The sequence below is a fragment of the Somniosus microcephalus genome, chromosome 5 (assembly GCF_052327205.1).
Source record: "Somniosus microcephalus isolate GS21.2 chromosome 5, FLI_Smic_1.0, whole genome shotgun sequence".
Classification (NCBI taxonomy): Eukaryota; Metazoa; Chordata; class Chondrichthyes; order Squaliformes; family Somniosidae; genus Somniosus; species Somniosus microcephalus.
The window spans coordinates 14,681,429-14,702,599 of record NC_140991.1 but is presented as its reverse complement, the minus strand read 5'-3'; the positions used below and the strand labels follow the sequence as shown (position 1 = coordinate 14,702,599).

Here is a 21,171-nt window from a genome sequence, read left to right as displayed (position 1 = left end):
TCTAATTTGAAAATTGCTTGGGGTGGTCTTTATACTGGCCAGGATCTACTGCATAAATTGTGAATCATTCGTAGGTGCTGGTGTGGCAACCCAAGAAACTTACACCAGTGCATAGAGTGGTGGCTAGAACAGTTGAATAAAGAAACTGTTTCTGGTATATAGGAGTACACGATACTGATCATTTTGAACCTATCTTCTGTCTGTTTGCTTAAAAAAATAAAATAAAATAAAATCTATGCTAGGTCATTTGAGTTTTTAGAAGGAAACAGCGGTTTCCAAGAAATGTGTGGGAATAAAGGGTCAATTTTTTTGAAAGGACAAACTAACTTTCTGGCAGCTAATACTAGTACACTAGACTAAAAGATATGGAGAGTGTGGCTTGACTAGTGAATCTACAGGCATACTCTAACATAATCTTATTTAGCTAATTCTTCTAGATGTAATAATGCATTTATCCAGTCACAGTAGATTTTACCTGGTCCTGATGACTGTACAGTGTTAATTTGTTGCCCTGCTAATGGATTGTTTCCCTTTTCACAGACAAAGTATGACTTTACTTCCTGTATGGGTGTGATGCTAGTGTCTGTGGTCGTGCTGTTTTTCTTTGGAATTCTGTGCATTTTTATCCAGAACCGGATTCTCCAGATTGTGTATGCATCTGTTGGTGCACTGATCTTCACAGTGGTAAGTGTGAATGCTTCTTTAAAAAAAAAAGTAGTTTCATTATATGAGTAAATGATGATGCTCCCCCTGATCCTTTCAAAGCTAATAAACAAACTACTCTCTCAAAGCTGGTTGCACCTTTCAGAGCACAGTCCCAGGTTTTATGGGTGTCTTCTATTTTTGTTACAGCCTTTAACTTTCTAAGGATCAAAGTCTTGCCAGTTGGCTTTAAGAAGTGTTCTTACCCATGTTGACCATATTTTAGAATGATTTGCTTGAATTAAGAGCCTCTGTCTCACCGTACTGGAATACGTAGTCAGTAAAAGTTGCCCTTTTTTGTGTTTCTGTACTGTGACATAAAGTAGTGTGACACTGGTTCACACCTCAATTTACATAGTGAGTTCTTGATTCCTAGTGTCAGGTTGGAGGATAAAAAAAAGGAATGGATTTGCATTTATATAGCGCCCTTCCTGATCTCAGGACGTCCCAAAGTGTATTACAGCCAATGACATGCTTCGAAATGTAGTCACTGTTGTAATGTAGGAAACGTGCAGCCAATTTGCACACCGCAAGCTCCCACAAACAATAACTTGTATTTATATAGCGCCTTTAACGTAGTAAAATGTCCCAAGGCGCTTCACAGGAGTATTATAAGACAAAACTTTGACACCGAGCCACATAAGGAGAAATTAGGACAGATGATGGTCAAAGAGTAGGTTTTAAGGAGCATCTTAAAGGAAGAAAGAGGTGGAGAGATTGAGGGAGGAAATTCCAGAGCTTAGGGCCTAGGCAACTGAAGGCACAGCCACCAATGGTTGAGCGATTTATAATCAGGGATGCTCAAGAGGGCAGAATTAGAGGAGTGTAGCTATCTCGGGGTGGGGGGGTTGTGGGGCAGAAGGAGATTACAGAGATAGGGAGGGGCGAGGCCATGGAGGGATTTGAAAGCAAGGATAACAATTTTGAAATCGAGGCGTTTCTTAACCAGGAGCCAATGTAGGTCAGCGAGCACAGGGGTGATGAGTGAACGGGACTTGGTGCGAGTTAGGACACGGGCAGCCGAGTTTTTGATGACCTCAAAAGTTTACATGGGGTAAAACATGGGAGGCCAGCCAGGAGTGTGTTGGAATAGTCAAGTCTAGAGGTAACAAAGGTATGGATGAGGGTTTCAGCAGCAGATAAGCTGAGGCAAGGGCGGAGATGGGCGATTTATGGAGGTGGAAATAGGCGGTCTTGGTTATGCCGTGGATGTGTGGTTGAAAGCTCATTTCAGGGTCAAATATGACACCAAGGTTGAGAACAGTGTGGTTCAGCCTCAGACAGATGCTAGGCAGAGGAATGGAGTCAGTGGCTAGGGAACGGAGTTTGTGGCAGGAACTGAAAACAATGGCTTTGGTCTTCCCAATATTTAATTGGAGAAAATTTCTGCTCATCCAGTACTGGATGTCGGACAAGCTGTCTGACAATTTAGAGACCGTGGAGGGATTGAGCAAGGTGGTGAGGCAGAGCTGGGTGTCATCAGCGCACATATGGAAACTGACGCTGTGTTTTCAGATGATGTTGCCAAGGGGCAGCATGTAGATGAGAAGTAGGAGGTGGCTAAGGATACATCCTTGGGGGACACCAGAGGTAACGATGCAGGAGCGGGAAGAGAAGCCATTGCAGGTGATTCTCTGGCTACGATTCGATAGACAAGAATGGAACCAGGCGAGTGCAGTCCCACCCAGCTGGACGACGGTGGAGAGGCGTTGGAGGAGGATGGAATGGTCAACCGTGTCGAAGGCTGCAGACAAGTCGAGAAGGACGAGGAGGGATAGTTTACCTATGTCACAGTCACAAAGGATGTCACTTATGACTTTGAGAGCCGTTTCGGTACTGTGGCAGGGGCGGAAACCTGATTGGAGGGATTCAAACATGGCGTTCCGGGAAAGATGGGCACGGATTTGGGAGTCAACGACACATTCAAGGACTTTGGAGTGGAAAGGGAGGTTGGCGATGGGGCGGTGGTTTGCAAGGACAGAGGGGTCAAGGGCTGGCTTTTGAGGAGAAGGGTGATGACGGCAGATTTGAAGGAAACAGTAACAAGGCAGATAATCTGTTTTATTGATGTTGGTTGAGGGATCAATATTGGCCAGCAAACCAGGGATAACTCCCCTGCTCTTCAAAAAAGTGTCGTGGGAACTTTTACGTCCACATGTTTAACGTCTCATCTGAAAGACGGCACCTCCGACAGTGCAGCATTCCCTCAGTACTGCACTGGAGTATCAGTCTAGATTAGTTCAGGCGTTCATGTCTCTGGAGTGCGACTTGAACCCACAACCTTCTGACTCGACGGCAAGAATGATACCACTGAGCCAAGACTGGCACCTTTTGCAAGAAGGGATGAAAACATTATTTTTTAAATTTGTCTTTTTTTGTCTATTGATAAAACAATTAATCCCATGTTTCAGGATTTGATCCACTTTTTCTATCATTTTTCCTGTCTCTGGATTCACTCATTGGTTTTAGTAATCATTACAGGATTTGGCTAAAGGAAGTGCAAAAATATGTCCGTTGGAGGGGTATGTCTGGTGTCAGTGAAGTGCAGAGAGTGCACTATTCCAGTACTGAAACCCTACCTACAGTACACTCCCTTCAAAAGGTGGAAAACATTGGAGGTTGTTAGACTATATTTAAAAGGTTCACTTTATTTCTGATTTTGGTTCTAGACCTTCAATGGAACTCTTCGTCCCAAGTTCAGGATTTATTTTTAAAATGTAGATCCCCCAGTAATATATTTCGTATGTTAAAACATGTACAAAATATTTACTGTATAAGAAATTCTACAAAGATGATTCATTTAGCATAAAATTCATGTAATGAGACCCTATGTGTAGTAAAGTTCAACATGTAACGAGCTATGTCTGCAAACTGACCAGAGTGGTAGTTAGCAAATCTCGGAGGCACCAGAAGATAGTCCACCTTGTCTGTAACTCAGCTTTCTTGTCCCAGGGTGCACACTCAGCTTGGCTGCTAACTTCCCCTCTATTTAAGGCTTAAAACTACAGTCTGAGACTTTTGATACACCAGCTTTATTCCAAAGGAAAGTTATAGAAAACATTCTTAAACTGGGTAAACCAATGAGATGACAAAGTCTAATTGAGGGAGTGAATCTTTTCTTATCAGCCTTCTAAGTTTGTTTTCATAGCTAACAATTCTGCAGTATATCCTTTTCCTATAATTAAATGTTGGGCTATTGAAACTATAAACTCTTAAACCAATAGCTAAACCATATGGTTTCCCAATTAATTCTACAGCAACGCAATATTTATGGATGTACGCAATACATTTCTTCCTGCGAGTTTATCACATCACCTTGACATGATGGCACCGAGCTATCATAAGGATGTCACACTTGTGAAGCTGGGAGAATTGATAGACTGGGAGCAGCCACGTTGTCTCACAGCACTTCGGATCTAGATGTTCCAAAGCCCTTGTATGTTTCCATCAGAGAATTGTTAGCACAAATAATGGTCATTAAACAGCTGGTGTTATGAGGGTAAACTTCAATTCAAAATTTCAGTAGTTTACATGATGTATTAATTCAAAATCTAATGGCCTCTGTGTTAGACAGGCCTGTATATAATACAGAGCAGACTCGTCCTGTTCCTAAAATTTCACGTTAAAATCTCACTTGCTGACGAGGTCCACTAGGGTTCAAGAATGGAGAATTTTTGTAAGTTTCCTTTCCACAGAATTTTGAAAAATTGCAGCCAAGTCTGCTATTTCTTCCCTATGGATTCCAGTGATTCTTGTCTACCATAAGTTTGTCATTTCTTTAGTACTGTCTCTTTGAATATTAACTTCCACTGTACTATACCCATCTCTAGTATTGCAATCTTCAGTGAAAACCGAGACAAAAGATTTATTTCTGCGATTCCCTCGTACTTAACTGCAAGCTTGCCTCCTTCATGTCTTAGAAGCCCTATCCTACCTTACTACTAACCCTATCTTAATACTAATGTGCCTATAGAAACCCTTTTTTTATTTCCCTTTCTCTCTCTCTCCCCTCTTTTCCCCCCCCCCCCCCCCCCCCCCAAACACTTGCTGATTTTCTCTCGCACTCCATGTGAGTAGGAGAGAAAATTTTCATTTAGCGCATGAAGACTGGTTAGAATAAATGTTGCTGAGTCCAGCAAAGTCTAGCACAATGAAAAGGGATTGGGAAATAGTAAATCCTATTTTGAACAAACACCATCTTCAGCTAAAGTGTGTATGCAAGTCAGTGAGCCAGTCAGTCTGGGGCGTTCAACAGAAATTTGCATTGACTAATTTTACAGAATAGATAATATACATTTAAAGGTGAGCTGTCCAATCTAACTGTGTGCTCTTACTCTTCTGCAGTTTTTGGCCATTGACACACAGATGATCCTGGGGAACAAACAGATGGTTATCAGTCCGGAGGAATACATTTTTGCAGCACTCAACCTTTATACCGATATCATCAATATCTTTATGTTCATCATGACCATCGTTGGGAATACCAGAGAGTGAGATGTCAGCAGACAAGGAAGAAATGTGTTCCTAGTGCAGTGAAGAACTAACCTGAAGCCATCTTTCCTTTGTTGTGTAGTCTAGGTTAAGGAATATTCCTTTTGACTGGTACAGTTGTAATGCCACTCCTGTGAATAAGCATGTTTGCATGGATGGGCAAATGTGAATGTAACAGCTTCACTGTGGCCATCAGTGCATTCAATCTCAGTTACTTCTTGCATCAGGTTTATCTAGACATTTGATATTTGCTTCCACTGATATAGTCCAGTGTGTTTAAGGATTCACCTTTCCAAATCAAAGGTTGGAAGATTAATTACAAATAGTTCATTTTAAAAATAATTGGAAATTTCTTTCTGGAAGAGTGAGATTGACACTACACTGCAAAACGCCACTTGTTCACTTTATTGTGGTAATTATAAATTGAGGCATTTTGCTTCTGAGTTTAAACCAACTCCAAAAAAAAAAAAAAAAAAAAATCCCTGTGCCTGTAAACATGCTAAATTCTAGTTCTGAGTCTGTATAATCTAAAGTGAGCCTCAACTTGCATGCATACAGTTTGCAAATCAGTGAAACTAAATTAACTTTCTAAATGTGAAACCTGTAAAATTGTGAATTATGGCACTTGATTTGATTTAGGGAAAATTGTAGCTTTAATGTACCAATCTTGTTGACCTATGCAGGCCATAAAAAATTTAAACTGGGGGTTGGGAGTGGTGGTAAGGAGAGGAAGCCACAGTTGTTTTGAATGACTATGGCAAAGATGTGTCTAAATCCAGTAGTTATAGTGGCTTCTTGGGAAACTAATTTAATAAAAATGCTGGAAACCAGCCTTTATCCTTGAATGAACCCAACACTTGGTTACTGAAATTTGTTAAGAGTAAAGAATTGGTCTTTTTCAAATGCAAACGAATTATTTTTACCAATGTGCAGAGCTTTGGATTTGCTTCCAAAACCACAAGTTGGAATTCAGCCCAAGTGAAGGAAGGTCCATCAGCGGCTTATTTCTGTTTGATTAGTTACATGAAACTGCCTCTTTGGTTGGCTGCCATGGGAATGTGTTCAGTCGAAGCTGTACTGTTGGGGAAAGTGTTGAGAGCTCCCGAGTGTTGCTGCTTAGTTGCGCTGTAACTGACGGATTGCATTGCATCTTCACAATGTTTTTAACCTTTTATGGATTTATGACACATGGCACGAATGAGGAAATTTATGATCCGATTTTCCCGCTGTAGTACTTATCAGGTACATTGGATTAAAGAGTGCAGGCTTTTCAGAGTGCATATTACAAACACCTTAATTCCTGAATGTTTTGCAACTTTTAGTTCAACAGACTTAGAAATCCTAACATTTATTAGATTATTTTAAAATATTTTTGTTAGTCTTTAGTGCTCTCGTCAATAAATAGGTTTCATGTTCCAACACTTAAGACCTCAGCTTAAGCTATTGTCCTACCCGTTCCCCATTTATAAACAAGTTTAGACCATCAGAAGCTGACAAAGAAATGAGGCTTTGTTAATTATATTTGGGGTTGGTGGAACAAGAAGGGGAACCCTGCATAGGACAACAAATGTTATGTTTTGTGATGCACCTAACTCCTCCACTGAAACTTATCATGTAGGATTAACTGTAATGTACATTTTTGTATCCACTATAACTGCATTAATGTTGGGACCATGCATCAGTAATGACATCATTGAAGAATTCAGATTTGCATGTACATAAGTGGGAGAGTGTCTGTAAATAGAATGCTTTAAAAAGCGTGAGGTAATCAAGGATGTGATTTGTTTAAAATTGAGTGCTATGAAGGAGGCTGGCCCAAACAATTCACATTTTAAGGAAATAGTTTACTTTATTATTGTCAAATGAAAGTGAGAAAAATGTATTGTGTTTAAATTTCTAAAATGTTTTTGACTGTGAACCCAGAACTTGTACAGCTGTTCAAAAATGCATGAGTAAAATTAGTTTTGAGTAATGGTGTTTGGAGAAGTCTGCTGTAGTACTTGAACAGGTTGAACGTTAGATATTTCTTTCTAATGTTTAGGTATTTCTAATGTGCAGTATAAACCATTTATGGAAATTTGCAGAAAACCTAAGTATATTTTAATTTTGAGCAGTTATCAAACTGCAAGGTATTTTATCTTGACACGATGAAAATGAAGAACCTGCCTCCAGACAAATTTATTTTAATGCTTTAATTTTGAAAAAAATAGCACTTAAAAAAAAAACTATATTCAAAGGACTAAACCTGGAATGCAAATTGTAAGACTTTTAAGATTAAATTGTCCACCCTTTGTCTCATCAATGCTGACCTGAAGGTTCACCAACATTTTCAAGCCACCATTTTGGAATTAGCTTGCCCCACTGCCTCAGCTTCCTGTCATGACTTAAATGTAAACTATAGAGCACTGTAGTTTTATAATCAAGGTGGTGGAAAATACTGCAAATACACAATGGCTTCAGTTAAGGCCATGGGCCAAATTTAGCGCACCGTGCTTATTTTTAAATAGAATTTTACACCACAGAAACAGGCCACTCAGCCAACAAGTCTGTGCCGGTGTTTATGCCCCACACAAGCCTCCTCCCACCTTTATCTCATCTGATCAACAGATCCTTTTTTTCCAAAAGGATGGGATGAGAAAAAATGTAGCTCATTGAGACAATGTGCATTTTCTTGTACTCACCCTAACTGCCTCTAGGTTAGGCAAATGTCAAGAAACAAACCATCTGAAATTAAATGCTGACCAAGTTCAAATTAAAATGACATTTTTTGTTCATTTTTACCCATCCCAAAAATCCATTTGCTTTCTATATTGTGATTTAGTCTGCATTTGTGAACTTCTGTTGATGTAGCACTGCTAGAGTTGGTGTGATTATAATCCTGCTTGTCCTTATCCTTTCCTGTGGAACTGTGCATTTGACCTGTCACATGTAAATGCTAGAGATGATGTAGATTGGTACTGGGAATCCAACAATCTCTCATTTACAGTACTGTTATAATTCTCATACAACAAAATCCCGAAGGTTTTTTTTTAGGTGTAGTGAGTTATAACATTTTCCTTGACCTCTGGGTCCTTGGCTCCAATTCAACCGGGAAAGATGGAATAAGTGTCTCACCTCTTCTGGCTGTAAGAATTTTGGGTGAAATCTTTGGGCAATCTCAACTTAGTTCCGCGTGGACCTGTGAAAACTATTTTGGTACCAAGTAGGCAATCTCACTCCAGCAACAAGGATGTTTGGTGGAGTGAAGGAAAGTATGATACTGATATGACAAAAGATGCTCTTGCAAGGTTTGGGATGAGTCGCATTATTGAGGCAGAGTGGGGGAGCTTTACTCTGTGTATAACTTGTGTTTTACTTTACCTAGCAAAAAATAATGCTGACATTTATTACCCAAATGGGAAAGTGTTCTACTTGTGTGCCCCTCGAGACTACCATGCAAAGCGCAAACATTTACCAGAACAGTTTCCAAAAAACAATTCTGCGATACAGAATTTAAGGGAATTTTGATTGAAATTTACATGATCATCTCGATTCTTTAATCTGTTCGTGTGCGTCTAATTTCATAATGTCTGTGAGATGATACATTCCAGATGTGTTGAGCAATTTCAGCAACACATAGATATAATCTTTCATTTGTTTGAAACTGATTCTCATCTACAATACTTCATTTAATCCAGATTGGCTGCAAAATTGGGAATTTGATCTCTGCATTCTTAGTATATTGAATTAAGTAATCATATACATGAGTGCTATTTTCTCAAATATTTGGCTTGTATCTTTAAAAGCAAGACAGCAGAACTCTTGTACAACTTTTAGCAAACATTTTCAGATTCTCTGGACTTTGTTTATATTCCTCATTTCAGTTTTGCAGTTTTCAATTAAACAGATGGTCCCTCGATGTACTGTATTATAGTATTTATATAAGATTGAGTATTTATTACCACAAATCTTTTGTGCATGACCTTTAAACCTGTTTGATGCAATATTTGGGATTCTTTTAAAATGCCTTTTTGAAACAGGCTAAGATTTAGTCAGATTTCTTCTGAAATAAACTTGGTACTGTTGAATGCTTATTTTTTTTTATCCTTAAGCAACTGAAGTTGTAGCACCCATCTTTTCTATAATGTGTTCTCTTCCATTTAGACTGGTGGGTAGGAGAGTGAGCTTTGGATTTATTCTCAGTTTGACACAAGCTCTTCACCTAGGGAAAAGTTGAGTATAGTGTTCCATCATGTATTAAATTGGCCACTAACTGTCCAGTTTTCTAAGCTCAGTATTTACTGTTACCAAAAATAGATGTCTAGCTGATGAAACTCAATGCGGCTGCCAGAGGTCTATAGTAAAGTGCACTTTTGACTTCAGATATGTTCTGTATTGCTATATTAACTTATACACCGTTGCAGTAACTAAATGAATAAAGTTTTCACGCACTATAGCAGTTTCATCCTTTGAAAACTAGAGGTTCTGAACTAACTGTTGAAATTCTCCATTTTTGAACGTTGGGTTCTGCAGTGATCTCCTGGACTAGTTTCAATCGCCTAGATGGGTCGGAGAGGAATTGCCCAGATTTTTTTTTTCCCCCAAATTGGCCTGGGTTTTTAGCTTTTTTTGCCTCTCCCAGGAGATCACATGGTTTCAGGTGGGGTGGAGTTGTAAATGTTGTGATACACAAGGTATCGCAATTGTGGGGGACAGGCTCGATGGACCCAGATGGTCTTTACCTGTCCGTCATCATTCATTTGTTCGTTTGTAGTTCAGTTTTGAATAATGCTAGCTTTGCAGGCAGAGGAAAAACTGAATCTGGCATGCACAAAGTTGATTAAACGTCTGTAGTTATTAATTCACCTATCAAGCCACTGTGATTTCCTTTTATAAGAAAAAAAACTTGGAATACAATAGTTCCTAGATTAGTCCTTGCTACCCTTTCAGCTCTGCCGTACCCACCTGATGGCATTAAAATTTCAAAATCTAAGTCATCTTGCAACTTGCTTACTTGATGTAACAAGTTTTTATTTGAGGGTGAGATTTTTATTTGAAAATAGGTTCTCCGCATGAAGGTTTAACTGAATTTAAGGAATTCGCTCGCAAAAGTAAGAGAAGGAATATTTATATAGAAGGACATGAAATTGACAGGCAGGAAAAGACCAGCTGGCACATCAAGCCTGTCCCACACTATGATGGCGGACCATCATGATTAAACACTTCTTCCCTGCCACCCACCCCCATAGCCATGTAATTTCTTGGGAGAGGCAACAACCCAGGGTCAGTAAGGGGAAAAATACTCCGGAAAATTCCTCTCCGACCCTCCCTCTGGTGATCGCAACCAGTCCAGGACATTGCATGGACCAAGTGTTTTTTATAAAGACATTCACCTATAAAAGGGTGATCTCTGCCCGAGTCAAGAACCGGTCCAACTCCCTCCTGAAGGTGTACAGAGAATCAGCACACATCATTCCGGTCTGTCAATGTATTCTAGAGGCTAGGTGCTCTCGGAAAAAGCTAGTGTTCCAAAAGTGAGTCGTCAAATCTGAAACATGAAAATTTGTTTAAAAAATGAAAGTAGTGAATAAAACACACAAAATCAGACTTGTGTATGAGAGGAGGGAGTTAAATGTGAGTAAGTCTCAATAAATGAATTCCAAAGCAGGATTTTGTGCCCATTTAATAATTTAAAAAAATGATTGAAAGATTGAAAATCTTGCAAGAGAATTGGAAGCTGCTTAAGACTGCATTAGGTACAGAGTTGAAAGGCTATGCTGTGGGAAACTTTTAAGAGGTATAGAGAAATGGATTGCTGGGTGGATGAAGTGGTGGTATACTTTAAGTTTATTCTTCAGTGATGAAAAATGACAACTATAGTTGGGTCCTGACCTGACTAGAGGGCAGTGGTGTAATATGACTTGGAGAAGGTAGTCTTGCACCACTTGGGTTTGATACTGCAATTTTTCCCCTATATCAATTAGGGAAAAATTAGAATCTTCCAGCACAGGAGGAGGCCCATCGTGCCTGTGCCGGCTCTTTGAAAGAGCTGTCCCATTAGCCCCACTCCCCCCTGCTCTTTCCCCAGAGCCCTGCCATTTTCATTCCTTCAAATATTTATCCAATTCCTTTTTGAAAGTTACTATTGAATCTCTTCCACTACCCTTTCAGGCAGTGCATTCCAGTTCATAACTTGCCATGTTTAATAAAAATAAAAGTTCTCATCTCCTTTCTGGTTCTTTTGTTAATTACCTTAAATCTGCGTCCTCTGGATTCCAGCCCTGCAGCCACTGGAAAGTTTCCCCATATTCTATCAAAGCCATTCATGATTTTGAACGCCTCCATTAAGTCTCCCCTTAACCTCTGCTCTAAGGAGAACAATCTTAACTTCTCTATGTAACTGAAGTTACTCATCACTGGTACAATTCTAATAAATCTCCTTTTCACCCTCTCCAAGGCCTGAACATCCTTCTCAATGTGGTGCCCAGAAGTAGAATCATAGAATGATTACAGCACAGAAGGAGGCCATTCAGCCTGTCGAGTCTGTGCCGGCTCTCTGCAAAAGCACTTCAGCTAGTTCCACTTTCCCCGCTAGTTCCCTGTAGCCCTGCAAATTATTCCCTTCCGGTACTTATCCAATTCCCTTTTGAAAGCCATGATTGAATCTGCCTCCAGCACCCTTTCAGGCAGTGCATTCCAGATTCTAACCACTCGCTGCATAAAAAAGGTTTTCCTCATGTCGTCTTTTTGGTTTTTCTGCCAAGCACCTTAATTCTGTCTCCTCTGGTTCTAGACCGTTCTGCCAATGGAAAGTTTCTCTCTATCTACTCTGTCCAGACGCCTCATGATTTTGAACACCTCTATCAAATCTCCTCTCAACCTTCTCTGCTCTAAGAACAACCCCAGCTTCTCCAGTTTAACCACGTAACTGAAGTCCCTCATCCCTGGAACCATTCTTGTAAATCTGTTCTGCACCCTCTCTTAAGGCTATCACATATTTCCTAAAGTGTGGTGCCCAGAATTGGACATAATATTCCAGTTGAGGTCAAACCAGTGTTTTATAAAGATTCATCATAACTTCCTTGCTTTTGTACTCTGTGCCTCTATTTATGAAGCCCAGGATCCTGTATGCTTTTTTTAACTGCTTTCTCAACCTGCCATGTCACCTTCAACGATTTGTGCACCTATACCCCCAGGGGGGTCTCTTCCTGCACACACTTTAGAATTGTACCCTTTAGTTTAAATTGTGCCTCCTCATTCTGCCTACCAAAATGTATCACTTTGCACTTTTCTGCGTTAAATTTCATCTGCCACGTGCCCACCCATTCTACCAGCCTGTCTATGTTCTCTTAAAGTTTATCACTATCCTCACAGTTCACTATACTTCCAAGTTTTGTGTCATCTGCAAATTTTTGAAATTGTGCCCTGTACACCCAAGTCCAAGTCATTAATATATGTCAAGAAAAGCAGTGGTCCTAATACCGACCCCTGGGGAACACCACTGTACCTTCCTTCAGTCTGGAAAACGACCATTCACCACTACTCTCTCTTTCCTGTCACTTAGCCAATTTCGTATCCATGCTGCCATTGTCCCTTTTATTCTATGGGCTTCCAATTTGCTGGCAAGCCTATTAATGTGGCATTTTATCAAATGCTTTTTGGAAATCCATGTACACCGCACAAACCGCATTGCCCTCATCAACCCTATCTGTTACCTCTTTTTAAAAAAAACTCAATGAAGTTAAACACGATTTGCCTTTAACAAATCTGTGCTGGCTTTCCTCAATTAATCCACACTTGTCCAAGTGACTTAATTTTGTCCCGGATTATCATTTCTAAAAGCTTCCCCAATACCGAGGTTAAACTCACTGGCCTGCAGTTGCTGGGTTTATCCTTGCACCCTTTATTGAACAAGGGTGTAACATTTGCAATTCTCCAGTCCTCTGGCACCACTCCTGTATCTAAGGAGGATTGGAAGATTATGGCCAGTACCTCTGTGATTTCCACCTTTTACTTCCCTCAGCGTTCTAGGATGCATCCCATCCGGTCCTGGTGATTTATCTACTTTTAAGTACAGCCACCCTTTCTAGTATCTCTTCATTCAATTTTTTATCCCATCAAGTATCGCGACTACCTCCTCTTTCACTATGACTTTGGCAGCATCTTTATTGGTAAAGACAAATGCAAAGTACTCATTTAGATTGTTTCTTAACTCTAACCGAATAGATTCTGTCCTTGACCTCTCGAGGACATCTTCTCTCCCCAGCATTATTATTCTTAATCAATACTGCCACCCCACCTACTTTCCTTCTGTATCTTTCCTGAACACCTTATATCCAGGAATATTTAAGACCCAATCCTGTCCTTTTTTGAGCCAAGACTCAGTTATCGCCGCAACATTGCCATAATTTTCCAATCTTCCCTAGATGCGGGGGAAGTGCCTGAGGATTGGAAAGTGGCAAATGTGACACCATTGTTCAAGAACAATCCTAGTAACTACAGTTTAACATCAGTGGTGGGTAAAGTTTTAGAAACAATAATCGAGCAAAAAATTAACGGGCACTTGGAGAGCCTAATTAAGGAGAGCCAACACAGACTTGTGAAAGGAAGATCGTGTTTGACTAATTGAATTTTTTGATGAAGTACCAGAGAAGGTTGATGAAGGGAACGCAATGGATGTTGTCTACATGGGTTTTCCGAAGGTGTTTGACAAAGTAGCACATAGAAGGCTGGTTAACAAAATTGATGCTCATGGAATAGGTGGGTCAGTGGCAGCTTGGATAAGGAATTGGCTTAAGGACAGAAAACAGCGAGTAAATGGCTGTTTTTCAGATTAGAGGATGGTAGACAGTGGTGTTCCCCAAGGGTCAGTGCTGGGGCCACTGCTTTTTTTGATATGTATAAATGACCTGGATATTGGAATACAGAGTAGAATTTCTAAATTTGCCAATGACATCAAACTTGGGGGTGTGGCAAACAGTGATGATACCAATCGACTGCAGCAGGACATAGAAAGGCTAGCAGAATGGGCAGACAAGTGGCAGATGGAATTTAATACAGATAAGTGTGAGGTGATGCATTTTGGCAGAAGGAACAGGGAGAGGCAATATACACTTAATGGCACAGTTTTAAAGAGTGTGCAGGGACAGAGGGACCTGGGAGTTAATGTGCACAGGTCCCTGAAGGTGGCAGGACATATTGAGAGAGTGGTTAGCAAAGCATATGGGATCTTGGGCTTCATAAATAGAGGTATTGAGTACAAAAGTAGAGAAGTTATGCTGAACCTTTATAAAGTACTGGTTAGGCCACAACTGGAGTATTGCGTCCAGTTCTGGTCACCACACTTTAGGAAGGATGTGAAGGCACTTGAGAGGGTGCAGAGGAGATTTACCAAAATGGTTCCGGGGATGGGGGATTTTAGCCACAAGAACAGGTTGGAGAAGCTGGATTTGTTTTCACTGGAGCAAAGGAGGTCGAGGGGTGATTTGATAGAGGTGTACAAGATTATGACGGATTTGGATAGGCTAGACGGGGAAAGGCTGTTCCCACTGGTTGATAGTACAAGGACTAGGGGACACAGATTTAAGGTTTTGGGCAAGAGATACAGGGGGGACGTGAGGAAAAACTTTTTTACGCAGCCAGTGATGAAGACCTGGAATTCGCTGCCGACGGAAGTGGTGGAAGCGGAGGCACTCAATGTTTTCGAGGGGAGACTGGATAGGCACTTGAGGCAAATAAACTTGCAGGGCTACAGGGCTAGAGCGGGGGAATGGGACTGATTGATTGGATTGCTCGGCAGAGAACCAGCATGGACTCGATGGGCCGAATGGCGGCCTCTTGTGCCTCTATGACATCATATTCCCATGTGGCTATTTGCGCCAGCGGCTCACCAACCTTATTTACCACGCTTCGTGCATTTACACACATGCACTGTAAACCTATCTTAGACCTTGTATTCTCTCTTGGTCTGACCGCACCTAATACTGTACTATTTCTTACTCTAGTGCTATCTGTCTTTCCCAATCCTTTGTGCACCTTATTTCTCCTTTCTAATGCTGTATCCTGGTGCCCATCCCCCTGCCCAATTACTTAAAACCCTGTGAGGACATTGGTCCCAGCTCTGTTGAGGTTCAACCAGTCAATCCTGTGCATGTTCCACCTTCCCCAGAACCAGTCCCAATGCCCCATGAATATAAAGCCCTCCCTCCTGCACCATCTCTCCAGCCACGCATTCATCTGGTCTATCCTCCTATTTCTATACTCAGCTCATGGCACGGGGAGTAATCTGGAGATTATAACCTTTGTGGTCCTGCTTTTTAATCTCTTTCCTAGCTCCCTAAAATCTGCTTGCAGGACCTCATCCCTCTTTCTACCTATGTCGTTGATACCGATATGGACCATGATTCTCTGGCTGTTCACCCTCCTCCCTCGGAATGTTCTGCAGTCGCTCAGTGATGTCCTTGGCCCTGGCACCAGGGAGGCAACATACCACCCTGGAATCACATCTGTGACTATCTGTTCCCCTAGCTATCGAATCACTTATTACTATTGCTTTCCCAATCATCTTCCTCTTTCCCCCACCAACCCCCCCCCCCCCCCCAACCCTGTACAGCCGAGCCACCTGTGGTGCTGTGGACTTGGCTCTGGCTGTATTCCCCAGAGGAACCATCGCCCTCAGCAGTATTCAGTATACCGGTTAGAGAGTGAGATGCACTCGGGATTCCTGCACTACCTGCCTGGTCCTCCTTGTCTGTCTGAGGCTCTTGGCTTGGATCTACCTTTATCCCCAGCTGCTCCTCTCACTATCCCGCAAGTCCGCTCTTGGGCCTATTAACTTTGAGTCCTTGGGTTCTGTGGCTCTAATCCTCCTTTTCAGTTGGATGTCTCAACCGCCTTCCTCCTCTCCACCCATTCCCCCTCTGCCTGACTGACCAAATCCATAGACCACTTTCTGAAACGTGCTATCCACGTAGCTCTCAGCCTCGCGGATGCACTGCAGTGACACCAGCCGCTGCTTAAGCTCCAGAGCTCGAGCTTCTCCAGCTGACGACACTTCCTGCACATGTGGTTGTCCAGAACACGGGAGGCATCCTAGAGTTCCCACGTGGCACAAGTGCATTCCACGAGACTGATGTGCCCTGCCATGCCTCTATTTAATTGATCCATTAACTAACTGAACAGAAATAAACTCAAGACTTAAAAAAAAAATCACCAGTTACCAATCAGCTCCTTCGCTCGTGCTGACGATACTTTAGGTTTTATTTTACCTCGCTCCCTGATGCTCACGCTCCCTCTGGGCTCTTGGCTTGGATCTACCTTTATCTCCGGCTGTTCCTCTCACTATTCCGCAGGTCTGCTCTTGGGCCTATTAACTTTGTATCCTTGGGTTCTGTGGCTCTACTCCTTTTCAGTTAGATGTCTCAACCGCCTTCCTCCTCTCCACCGATTCCTGCTTGCACCAAATTATTCCACTCTGCTTGCGATCCACTCCAATTGCATTCACCCAGCTCTGTGCTCAAACTCAGAATTGGACACATTACTTCACCTGAGGCTTAACCAATGACTTATAAAGGTTTAGCATAACTTCCTTGCTTTTGTACTCTCTGCCTCTGTTTATAAAGCCAGTGACCCTGTATGCTTTTTAACAGCCTGATCAACTTGTCCTGCCACCTTCAAAGATTTTTTTACGTAAACTGCTGGGGCTTTGTTCCTGCACCCCAATTAAAATTGTACCATTCAGTTTATATTGCCTCTCCTCATTCTTCCTTCCAAAATGTATTACTTCACACTTTCTGCATTAAATTTCATCTGCCACCTGTCTGCCCATTTCACCAATCTGTCTGTGCCCTCCTGAAGTCTGCTGCTATCCTCCTCACTCTTTACTACTTTTACGAGTTTAGTATCATCGAAATTTGAAATTATGCCCTAGATACCCAGGTCTATGGCATTAATATACATCAAAAACAGCAGTGGTCCGAATACCGACCCCTGGAGGACACCATAATTTTTTTCCACTTTGTGGAAGAGACATGGACACCTAGTGTGATTACCAGTGTGACATAATATGTGCTGATTCCTGTGCATGCTCCGCCATTCATTACACAAGATTGTTAGGAGACTGCTGGTGAAACTACCGTTTTGCCACGACCACAATTAAAAGTGGTGGGAAAACGGCCCACGGTGTAACAGCCAGGTCTTAAATGCTGGGATCTCTTGAGCACTCAAAAGTATTGAGGGTGAACACACCACCTCCCACTCCAGGGACCTGAGCACAGAAATCTAGGCTAACAGTCCAGTGCAGTACCGAGGGAGTGCTGCACTGTCAGAGGTGCCGTCTTTCGGGTAAGATGGTGAACAAATGCCCCATCTACTCTCTCTCTCGATGTAAAAGATCCCATGGCACTATTTTGAAGAGGAGCAGTGGAGATAGCCCTGGCGTCCCAGACAATATTTATCTCTCAATCAACATCACTAAAACAGATTAGCTGACCATTATCACATTACTGTTTGTGGGAGCTTGCTGTGTGCCATTGGCTGCTGCGTTTCTTACATTACAACAGTGACTACACCTCAAAAGTACTTCATTGGCTGTAAAGTGCTTTAGGACATCCTGAGGTAGTGAAAGGTGCTAAATAAATGTAAGTGTCTTTCTTTCTTTAAAGTTTAATGGTTAGTAGCAGAGTCGTGTCTACTATGCCTACACGTAGATAGTCAGAGCTCTCTTAGGCAAAGAGAATTTAAATCTGTGTCAGGTCGTGTTTAAGGTACTGAAACTTATATTGTAACTATGGCGGCTGGGCTGGCAGGTATATCAACCACAAGAAAGTGGAAGGAAACATTGCCATCTATAAATTATGTCCTGGCATGCTGTATTTTTTTAATTAAAGTCACAAGTTTAGATAAAGTTTTATTTTATTTTTCTCCCTCGTTTCTTTTTTTTAAAACCTTTAATCGTATCTTTGCCGTCAGTGCTCGGCAGCTGATTTATGGCAAAATGACACACGAATTTAAAGATGTTGAACTGTGCCGGTCTTTTGAAAGTGAAGTACAGCTCCCAGTACTGGAAATAAAAACGACATAAAAACAAGCCGCATGGGTGGAAAATTTAAGAAACCGTGCCACAGAATAATGGAAAAGAAGAAAGATTTGGAGAAAAAAAGGTGAAAAGAGCACAGCAGGATATTCTGGTTTGCAGGCAGTGATGCGAGTATGAATGCGGAGCCCACTCCCGGGTGCTTAGACTTTTAATTGCACATTACTGTAGGTCATCAAGATATATTAAAAAAATCAAATATGACATTTTTGGTAGATGGAGATATCTGTTGCGCTGGATGTCAGGACTTGAGCACCATGGGATTAGGACCTCGAGGTAGTCAGGATGGAAGAGGTACAGGTAGGGAAGAATGGCACTAAGATGGATTTTAGCCTATTTTTGATTACATCAATACTGATCAGAAAATAGCTCTACAAGTACCCGCTCAGCTAAGGAGGCACCACTAATATAATCTGAACATGAGGTCCAATCAGCCGGCGATGTTTTCCTTCCCATTACCTCTGGAATACTCCAAAGATCCATCCTTTGCCCACTCCTATTTCTCATCTATGTGCTGCCAATGTTCCCCTTAATTTTATTTGTTGCACGGGTTCACGATGAGCGCACTTTAACATTGGGAAAGCTGGACCCGGGCTGTGTGGTACCAGAAGAGTGCTGCACATCCACGTGGCCGTGCAGCTTATAGGTAACGTCGCATGTTGCTCCTCGGCGAAATCATCCAAAACACGACGTCAGGTTCCACATGTACACCGCTGACACCCAGCTCTACCTCACCACCACCTCTCTCGACCCTTCCAGTGCCTCAGTGTTGTTAGACTGCTTGTCCGACATTCAGTCCTGGATCAGCTGAAATTTCCTTCGATCAACAGTGGGAAGTTCGAAGCTATTGTCTTTGGCTCCAATACAAGCTCTGCTCTCGAGCCATCGATTCCACACCTTTGCTGGCCACTGTCTGAGACTGAACCAGGCTGTCTGCAAGCTGGGCGTTCTATTTGACCCTGAGCTGATCATTCAATCTCCTATCCTCTGCATCACCAAGACCGCCTACTTTCACCTCTGTAATATTGGCTGTCCCCATCCCGCCTCAGCTGATCTGCTGCTGAAACCCTCATCCATGCTTCTGTTACTATTCCAATACTCCCCTGGCCGACCTTCCGTCTTCCACTATCCATAAATTTAAGCTCATCCAAAACTCTGCTGCACATATCGTAACTCGCACCAAGTCCCGTTTACCCCTCCACCCCTGTGCCCGTTAACCTGCATTTGCTCCCGTTCCCCAAATGCCTCGCTTTAAAAATTCTCATCCTCATGTGCAATTTCTCCATTGTCTCGCGCCTCCCTATCTCTGAAACAGCCACCAGTCGTACAAACCTCCATGAACTCTGCCTTCCTCCATCTCTGACCTCTTGCCCATTTCCATTGCTCCATCATGGCAACTGTGCCTTCAGCTCTCTAAGCCCTAAGTTTTGCAATTCTCTCCCAAAACTTCAACCACTCTCTGTGGTAGCGAGTTCCACATTCTCACCACTCTCTGGGTAAAGAAGTTTCTTCTGAATTCCCTATTGGATTTCTTGGTGACTATCTTATATTGATGGCCTCTAGTTATGCTCTTCCCCACAAGTGGAAACATTCTCTCTGTATCTACTCTATCAAAACCTTTCATGATTTTAAAGACCTCTATTAGGTCACCCCTCAGGAGAAAAGAGACCCAGCCTGTTCATCCTTTCCTGATATGTATACCCTCGCATTTCTGGTATCATCCTTGTAAAGCTTCTCTGCACCCTCTCCAGTGCCTCTATATCCTTTTTATAATATGGCGACCAGAACTGTACGCAGTACTCTAAGTGTGGTCTAACCAAGGTTCGATACAAGTTCAGCATAACTGCCCTACTTTTCACTTCTATCCCTCTAGGAATAAATCCTAGTGCTTGGTTTGCTTTTTTTTTATGGCCTTGCTAACCTGTGTCGCAACCTTTAGTGATTTGTGTATTTGTACTCCGAGATCCCTTTGTTTTTCTACCCCATCTAGACTCGCACCCTCCAAGTGATAAGCGACCTCCCTATTCTTCTTACCAAAATGTAATACCTCACATTTATCTGTATTGAACTTCATTTGCCAATTATATGCCCATTCTGCAAGTTTATTAATGTCCTCCTGTAATTTGTTGCAGTCCTCCTCAGTATTGACTATCCCCCTCAATTTGGTGTCATCTGCAAATTTAGAAATTGTGTTTTTGATTCCAAAGTCTAAATCGTTAATGTAAATTATGAACAACAGTGGTCCCAGCATTGATCCTTGTGGAACACCACTACCCACCTTCTGCCACTGTGAATAGCTACCCTTTACTCCCACTCTCTGCTTTCTGTCCTGAAGCCAGCCAGCAATCCATTCTGCTACTTGTCCCCCGACTCCGCATTCTCTGACCTTGTTCATCAGTCTATTATGGGGTACCTTATCAAAGGCCTTTTGAAAATCCAGATAAATTACATCTACTACATTACCATTGTCTACTCTCTCTGTTACCCCTTCAAAAAATTCAATAAGGTTGGTTAAGCAAGGCTTTCCCTTTTGAAATCCACGCTGACTGTTCATTATTATATTTTTAGTTTCTAGATGTTCTTCCATTTTCTCCTTTAGTAGGGATTCCATTATTTTTCTTACCAACGATGTTAAGCTGACTGGTTAATAATTCCTTGGACATGTTCTATCCCCCTTCTTAAATAGCAGTATTACGTTAGCTATCCGCCAGTCCTCTGGCACTACACCTTTTTCTAACAAATTATTAAATATGTGTAGTGATGCCTCTGCTATCTCTTCCCTAGATTCTTTTAAAATGTGTGGATGCAATCTATCCGGACCAGGGGTTTTATCCTCTTTGAGCTTGATTAGCTTATTTAATATAGTCCCTTTTTTATTTTAAATGCACTGATCTCATTATTCGTCT

The 21,171-nt window shown here is 41.8% G+C and overlaps 1 protein-coding gene across 3 annotated transcripts in view; it reads left to right on the top strand.

Moving 5' to 3' along the window:
* The window catches only part of LOC147116902 (protein lifeguard 1-like), a 79,994-nt gene extending 70,368 nt beyond the window's left edge, over positions 1-9,626 (top strand). For all 3 annotated transcript variants that reach the window (XM_085987349.1, XM_085987350.1, XM_085987351.1), the window contains 2 exons: positions 541-684; positions 5,047-9,626. In XM_085987349.1, the coding sequence (XP_085843475.1) occupies positions 541-684; positions 5,047-5,196 (294 nt within the window). In that variant the 3' untranslated portion in view covers positions 5,197-9,626. The remainder of the gene's footprint in view (positions 1-540; positions 685-5,046) is intronic.
* Positions 9,627-21,171: the final 11,545 nt, after the last annotated feature.